The following is a 7,046-nucleotide window of genomic DNA, read 5'->3' as shown; positions in this document are numbered from 1 at the left end:
TCCCTTTCCCCCCTCCCCCCTCTGATCGCGCCCCCAACATGACCAAGAGCCCTGGCCTTCGGAAGCGCATGGCCCTCAAGACCACCTCCACCCGGATGAGTGATCTGCCGGTGGAGAAGCTCCTCGAGCGCACGCAGATCTACCTCGACCGCTTTGACTTCTCCTCGGCCCTGCGCTACGTTTCGGCCGCCATCTCCAAGGAGCCGGATAACATCCATGCGCTGGAGCTCCAGGCGGCCGCGCTGCTGGAGCTGGGCGAGGTGGACCAGGCCTTCCAGGTGCGGAGCCTCCTTTTGCTGTCCCCCCGCGCCCCTCCTCGCCCTCTCTCTCTCCGTGTGTCTCCTGCCCTTGCGCCACGCTTGTGCACCTCCTTCGCACGCCCGGGGAAACCCTCGCCAGCCCCTCGGGCCCATGCCCTCATTCACACACACGCACACACACACGCACGCACACGCACACGCACACGCACCTGTCAACGCAAATCCCCAACAGGTCCTCAAGAAGTGTGTCGACATCTCGCCGACCACCGGGCACGACAAGTTCCTCACCCTGGGCCAGCTGCACGCCGGCCACGAGGCCCTTGGCTTCTTCCGCCGCGGTGTGGAGGTCCTCCAGAGCGACCTTCAGATTGCCCCGGCCGAGTACCATGTACGTTCCCCGGCCCCGACCCCCCGGCCCCCCCCGTTCGTGCAGAGGACCGGGCAGGTGAAATGTCTCCCTGCCGTGGGGGGAGGATCCCCTTTCCCCGCTCTGCTGCGGGCCTCGCCCGTGTGCTGACACATGCCCCCCCCTCCCCCCTCAGCCCGGCCTCATCAGGCAGCTTTCGTCGGCCTTCTGCACCATGGCCGAGATCTACCTGACGGACTGCTGCGATGATGACGACGCCGAGCAGCAGTGTGTGACCCTCGTGGAGCAGGCCATCCAGGCGGACCCCACCAACCCGGAGGCCTTCCTGATGCAGTGCAGCCTGCGCATTTCCCAGGAGGACCCCTCGGGCGCCGGGGCCGCTCTGGACCAGTGCCTGTCGCTGTGGTATGTGCCGACCATCAACCAGGAGGCCAACAATGCCTCGGACGAGGGGGCCGACGATCCCGACGGCGGCGCCCTGGAGGTGGACTCGGCGCACCATGCCGACCTGCCGGCCTTCGAGCTCCGCATGCAGGCGGTCAAGCTGCTGCTGGAGCTCGGTCGCCATGAGGTGGGCCTGGACATCGCCGAGCAGCTGATCAGCGAGGATGACGAGGTCATCGGTGTCTGGTACCTGGCCGGCTGGGCGGCCTACCTGCTTGGGGACCTGCCCCATGCGCTGGAGTTCCTGACCCAGGCCCTGACGGTGCGTGTGGGCCTCCTTCCCCCTCCCGGCATCCGGGGGCCTACTCCCTCTGGCGTTGGCCCGGCACAAACATGCACACTGACTGCCGACCTGGACCCTCATCCTATACACACACACCGCACACACCGCACACACACCGCACACACCGCACACACAGCTCTACAAGACCCTGGGCTCCGATGAGGAGGAGCTGCTGGAGCACGCCACCGAGCTTGTGGCCGAGCTCCAGAGCAAGGGTGTCACCGTGGCCGACGCTGGCGCCGAGGACGGCGACTCCGACAACGAGATGGAGGAGTAAGCGCCACGCGTCGGCACACGCGCACAACTGCCTGGTGTGCCCCCCGCCCTCCGTCTGTCGCTCTCTCCTCCCCCGGGGCGCCCTCCCCCCATCTGCTCGCCGGCCGGGAGGTCAATTTGTCTCGTGGCCAGCCCCGGTGGGGGCACCCTCCCCCCCCCCGGGCCGACAGAGATCGTGCCTCGATGCTCGCGCTGCCATGACGCCGCCCGCCCACCTGCCCACTTGCGGCGCCCCCCCCCCCTCCACAACACTGTCCTTGATCTCCCCGCTCCACCTCCTCGCCTCGCCTTTTTCTCCTGGCGCGACTGGGTCGGCTGCGATCGCGGCGCCGCCGCAGCCACAAACACACACACACACACACAGACACCCTCCCCTACTGCCCAGCTGTATAGTATTCGAATAAACACGGAGCCCGTCACAAGGTGGCCACGGGTGTCTGTGCACCTCCGTACGCCGCCCAGAGCACGGCCGCCGTCCCGTCCTCCTCTCGTTTTCTCGCGCCCCCCCCCCCGCCGCCAAGGGGTGGGGCCCGATCGGGCCCGTCGTCCCCATCACGTGTGCGCGGCTTTGTGACGGCTTGCCGCCGAATGCCAACGCATTCGGGGTGTTCCTCCCGCCGGCACGGCCCAATCCACGCCCTCGCCCCCTGGGGCCAGCAGGCGACGAGGGCAGGAGGGGCGCTGGGGGGGGGGGGGGGGGCAATGGAAAGGAAAAAGAAGAAGCCCGGGCGGCCGCGCCGGGGTGGCGGCGGAACGGGCCCGGCGCGAGAATTCCCGCCCGGACCGAGCGAGGCCGACAGAGATCCCCATGTGCGGGGGGAGGGGGTGTTATTATCTGGCTTTATTTTCCCCCAGATTTTCGCCGGGGCGCGCGGCACAGGATTCCGCCAGCGATGGCAGGCCGCCGGATTAATCGACAGCCTCCGGCGACGAGGGGGCGGTCGGGAAGAGGGGCCTTCTCCAGGGCTGGCTGGGGCCCCATCCGGAGGGGAGAGAAAAGGGGCGCGCCGCCGGGCCCCCGCGACCCGGCTCGGGCCGCGCGGCAGCCATCTCTCCCCCTCTCCGCTCCACCTCCTCCCGCCCGCCCACCCGCCCGCCCGGCTGCCCACCCCTCGTCCAGGCCTCCCCGCCTTGGCCAGCCGCACGTGCCCCGCCTGCCTGGCCCTCCCCCCGTCCTGGGAGCCTCCCCCGCCCCCGGTCACAGTGTAGATTTCTCCCCAGTCCCTCGCTCCCTTCCCCCTCTCCTCCCGCCCTCCCCCCCCCCCTCCCTCCCCAAGCTTCCTTTCTCTCTTGCCTCTCCGCACGCCACCGCCGTAGGATGTCTTTCGCGGCGATCCTTCCCAGTCAGGCGCCCGGGCCGGGTGCCGGGCTCGGCCCGCGGGATCGGACGGCTGAGTTCCGCTTCGCGGTCAACAGCGCTCTCCAGCGAGATCCTGTGCGGCAGGCGGCCGCCGCGCGGAAAGCCGCCGCCCAACCGGCCCCGGCCCGGTCGGCTTTCTTGCAGATGGCCAGCGAGCTGAGTCGCGACTTGGCCAGACTCAGCGATCGCCTGAAGCTGCTGGCCCAAGGTGCGCACCCGGTGTGGCGGGATGACTCTGCCGTTTGCGCGCGCGCGCGCGCGCGCACTCCCTCCGGTTGCTCCCCCGTGGGATCTAACCCCGTCCCCTCCTGGGCCCGCCCCGTGTGCCGAGTGCAGTTTCTCAAAAGTACTCGGTCTTCGACGACTCGACCAACGAGTTCCAGAGCCTGGCCGATGCCATCCGCCAGGAGATCTCCCGGCTGAACATCAACATCCCCTACCTGCAGCGGGCCCTGAACAACCGGGACTTCGGCCGGTCGGAGTCCGCGCCGGCGGTGTCCAATCTGGCGCACATGCGCGAGCACGCCAACCAGGTCATCCTCTTCCTTCAGAATCAGCTTGCCTCGAGCTCCACCGACTTCAAGAATATCCTCGAGCAGCGGACCACTGTGCGTCCTTGGCCGCCCGCATGGGAGGGGGAGGGGGGGGTCTTGCCCTCGCTCTGCACCGGCTCCGGTCTTGCCCTCGGGCTGCAACCACTCCCTGACATGCTTTTGGCTCCGCCCATCTGTTCCCTTCCTCGGGGGGGGGAAAAAAAAAAGAACGTCCGAACCCAGAAAACCCGGCGCGACGAATTCGCCGGGACCCCCCCATCGATGCCTTTCCAGCCGCCGGCACCGCGCTATGCTCCGCCCGACGCCGAGGCATCGGGTGCGTGCCTTCCCCCCCCCCCCCCCACCGGCGGCCCGTGTTAATTGCCCTGCCCCCTGCTAACCCATGTCCTGGGGCTGCCCTCTGCCTGGTCCTTCTCTCCCTCTCTGGCGGCCGCGCGCGCGCGCGCGCGTGCCCATCCATTTGCAGCCCGCTTCCGCGGGTCACCTCCGATGATGTCCAGCAACGGCGGGGCCACGGCGATCCAGATCCGGCCCACGTCCCAGGAGGATGCGCTGTATGCCGGCGGCAACCCGGCCGTCCAGCCGCTCTACGCCGGGGATCCCGGCGAAGGGGCTCTCCTGATGCAGCACCACCAGAACCCGATGCACGACATGTCGGCCACCTACATGAATGAGCAGAACAGCGAAATTCGCGCCATCGAGGCGACACTGGCCCAGTTGGGCGGGGTTTTCGAGCAGCTCACCCGGCTGATCTCCCAGCAGGCCGAGCAGGTCGAGCGCATCGACACCTATGTCGATGAGGCCGAGCACAACGTGTCCGCCGGCCAGCGAGAGCTGGTCAAGTACCTGAAGTACCTGTCGAGCGGGCAGTCCCTGGCGCTGAAGCTCATCGGCCTGTTGACCATTGTGGCGGTGGTCTTCATCTTCCTCTTTGTCTGAGCCCCGCCTCCCCCAGTCCTGCCCCTGTCCCATCCCCTCCCTCTTCCTCTCTCTCTCTTTTTCCATTTGGTGCTGGCGCACCCTGGCAATACAATCGCGCACGCGCGCGGATGGGTCATGCGGTCGTGGCAAGAAAAAGGAAAAGGCAACACACACACACACCCACACACACACACACACATCCGAGGTTGAAGAGGGCAGATATATTCATGCACGCATGAAGACATGTGTGTATGTCTGAATGAAGGCGCCGGAGCGAGGGAGGGGGGAGATGGGACTGGCAAAAAGAGCCGAGCATAAACACAAGGACGGGACACCGGGAGAGAGGGAGCCGAGGGGAACGAGGCCAGGAGGCCACCGAGGCCGCAGGGGGGCGGGCGAACACAGCCGACAAGCAAATGGCCCTCAGAACATCCGCTCCACCACGCGGCGCTGGTTGATGTGGCGAAGCTCCTGCCGGCGGAGCATCACCTGCAGGGCCTTCTCGACGGCGGTCTTGGAGAAGTTCCGCCGGCCGATCAGGTCGTTGCTCAGAAGCTGCGAGGGGATGCGCGAGCCGACCGGCACCCGGCGGCGGATCTCCCGCTCCACGCGCTCGACCTCCTCCAGGACATTGTCCCGCATGACGCCGTCAACTGCGGACACACGGGCAGGCCGAGGGAGAAGGAAGGGGGGGGGGGGGGCGGGGGGAGGGGGGGCGGGCGGGTCAGTGGGCTGCTAGAAGCGCGGGCGAGGTGGCGAGCGGATGCCCATCCTCCTGGCCCCTGTGGCAAAGAAAGAGGCAGGCGCATGACGCACTCATCTGGCCACTTTGGACCGCACTCAGGGTGGACACCTGGAAGAGGCGGAGCGCCTCCTCGACATGCTCCGGCCCGGCAAACGGAGCCAGGCGGATCTTGGCCAGGCTCTCCGAAATGCGGATGATGGCCTCCAGCTGGCGAATGGTGATCGGAATGGTGGAGCGAGTGTGCGAGTCGGCCTCGTGCGCGCGGACCGCCGAGCGAATGGACACAAAGTGGTTGGCCAGCTTGTCAGCCGCCTCCGGCGAGAGGCGGGGGGCACAGCGCCTGTGGCCACAGGCAGGAGCATGGCAGGAAGGGCGGCATGAGCGTCAGCGGTCAGCGGCGCATGGGGGCGCGTCGAGGCGGAGCAAGTGGGGGGGGGGGGGCCCTGTGGAAGAAGGAGGGGGAAGCAGGCGAGGGAGAGGGGAGAGAGAGAGGGCGGGAGAGAGGGCGAGGCCTACGCACGACCGAACATAAGAGATGAAGGTCTTCATGGTGGACATGTCCAACTCGCCGGCCGCCTGCTCGGAGGCCGAGAGACTGGCGCTGCTGCCGCCGGAGTGCACTCGAATCACATGGCGAGCCAGGCTCATGTCCTTGTCGTGGCTGTGCTCGTCCTTGACGATGAAGATCAGATCGAAACGCGAGAGAATGGTCGACTGGAAGTCCACGTTCTGTGAGGTGGTCAAGTCCGCGCGTGTGTGCGTGCATGCGCGCGTGCGCACATACACCGGGAAGGGGAGAGGCAGGTCCAAGAAGAGGGCAGGCGTGTCAGAGCAGCAGCAGCAGCAGCAGCAGCAGCAGCAGCAAACCCGAGCGCAGAAGTCCTCGGGAGGGGAGGGGCGGAGGAAGAGAAGGCAAAAAGGGATATGGGAAAAGGGCTGGCTCACAGGCCACACACCTCGCCGGGGGACTTCATGTCATCATACCGGCCGAACACCGGGTTGGCCGCAGCCATGACCGACGTCCGGGAGTTGAGCACGGTGGTGATGCCGGCCTTGGCAATGGAGATGGTTTGCTGCTCCATGGCCTCGTGGATGGCCACGCGGTCCTCCTCGCGCATCTTGTCAAACTCATCGATGCACACCACACCACCATCAGCCAGAACCATGGCCCCGCCCTCGAGGTAGAACTCCCGCGAAGCGGCATCCCGCACGACGGACGCCGTCAAGCCCGCCGCACTGGACCCCTTGCCGCTGGTGTACACGCCGATGGGGGCCACCCGCTCGATGAACTTCAGCAGCTGGGACTTGGCCGTGCCCGGGTCACCCAGGAGCAGGACATTGACATCGCCACGCAGGCGCATGCCATCGGCCAATTGCTTGCGCGACCCGCCGAACAGCAGGCACGTGGCCGCCCGCTTGATGTCATCATACCCGTAGATCGATGGGGCCACCGACCGGGCAAACTTCTCGTAGATGTCCGGCTGCCGGGCCAGACGCAGCATGGCCGCCTCCTCGGCCTCGGTGAAAGAGCGCTTGGGCGCACGACCCGAGCTGTCCCCATCCACCTCGATGCCGATGGCACGGATGTAGGCGCTGCGCACGGCGGCGCCGCCGCCGCTCGACCCGCGGCTCGCCCGGCCCTGGAAGATGGAATAGACACCGACAATGGTCACGCGCGTGCCGGGGACCGAGCGCGTGCTATTGGCCAAGTACCGGTCCAGCGTGGCCAGCATGTTGCGCGGCAGCTCACCGACGGGGACTTGCTCCGGGGCCTCCTGGAGCTTGACCGTCTGTGAGCCGGAGAGGGGGGACGTGATTGGAACCGGGGGGGGGGGG

General features: G+C 67.5%; 3 protein-coding genes across 4 annotated transcripts in view; 2 read left to right on the top strand and 1 right to left on the bottom strand.

Annotated features, from left to right (window-relative positions):
- Nucleotides 1-1,997, top strand: H696_04144 (hypothetical protein). The gene is made up of 4 exons (XM_009498030.1): nucleotides 1-278; nucleotides 493-648; nucleotides 803-1,333; nucleotides 1,491-1,997. The coding sequence occupies exons 1-4, from the start codon at nucleotides 39-41 to the stop codon at nucleotides 1,629-1,631; spliced, it is 1,068 nt and encodes a 355-aa protein (XP_009496305.1). The 5' UTR covers nucleotides 1-38; the 3' UTR covers nucleotides 1,632-1,997.
- Nucleotides 1,998-2,898: 901 nt separating this feature from the next.
- Nucleotides 2,899-4,601, top strand: H696_04143 (hypothetical protein). The gene is made up of 4 exons (XM_009498029.1): nucleotides 2,899-3,198; nucleotides 3,327-3,598; nucleotides 3,752-3,860; nucleotides 4,011-4,601. The coding sequence occupies exons 1-4, from the start codon at nucleotides 2,949-2,951 to the stop codon at nucleotides 4,481-4,483; spliced, it is 1,104 nt and encodes a 367-aa protein (XP_009496304.1). The 5' UTR covers nucleotides 2,899-2,948; the 3' UTR covers nucleotides 4,484-4,601.
- Nucleotides 4,602-4,671: 70 nt separating this feature from the next.
- H696_04142 overlaps nucleotides 4,672-7,046 on the bottom strand; it is a 3,921-nt gene continuing 1,546 nt past the window's right edge. For both annotated transcript variants that reach the window (XM_009498027.1, XM_009498028.1), the window contains 4 exons: nucleotides 6,167-7,000; nucleotides 5,731-5,939; nucleotides 5,282-5,550; nucleotides 4,672-5,118 (listed from right to left, as the gene is read on the bottom strand). In XM_009498027.1, coding sequence (XP_009496302.1) covers nucleotides 4,889-5,118; nucleotides 5,282-5,550; nucleotides 5,731-5,939; nucleotides 6,167-7,000 — 1,542 coding nt within the window. In that variant the 3' untranslated portion in view covers nucleotides 4,672-4,888. The remainder of the gene's footprint in view (nucleotides 5,119-5,281; nucleotides 5,551-5,730; nucleotides 5,940-6,166; nucleotides 7,001-7,046) is intronic.

Source organism: Fonticula alba, assembly GCF_000388065.1.
Source record: "Fonticula alba strain ATCC 38817 unplaced genomic scaffold supercont2.6, whole genome shotgun sequence".
Taxonomy (NCBI): domain Eukaryota; order Rotosphaerida; family Fonticulaceae; genus Fonticula; species Fonticula alba.
Note: the sequence above shows the minus strand (reverse complement) of the source record. Positions and strands in the feature narration are given on the sequence as shown.

Coding starts and splice junctions, on each gene's coding strand:
- H696_04143 (XM_009498029.1), top strand. CDS start 2,949: ATGTCTTTCGCGGCGATCCTTCCCAGTCAGGCGCCCGGGCCGGGTGCC. Junction 3,599..3,751: donor TCCTCGAGCAGCGGACCACT/GTGCGTCCTTGG, acceptor GAAAAAAAAAAG/AACGTCCGAACCCAGAAAAC. Junction 3,861..4,010: donor GCCCGACGCCGAGGCATCGG/GTGCGTGCCTTC, acceptor ATCCATTTGCAG/CCCGCTTCCGCGGGTCACCT.
- H696_04144 (XM_009498030.1), top strand. CDS start 39: ATGACCAAGAGCCCTGGCCTTCGGAAGCGCATGGCCCTCAAGACCACC. Junction 279..492: donor AGGTGGACCAGGCCTTCCAG/GTGCGGAGCCTC, acceptor AATCCCCAACAG/GTCCTCAAGAAGTGTGTCGA. Junction 1,334..1,490: donor TCCTGACCCAGGCCCTGACG/GTGCGTGTGGGC, acceptor CCGCACACACAG/CTCTACAAGACCCTGGGCTC.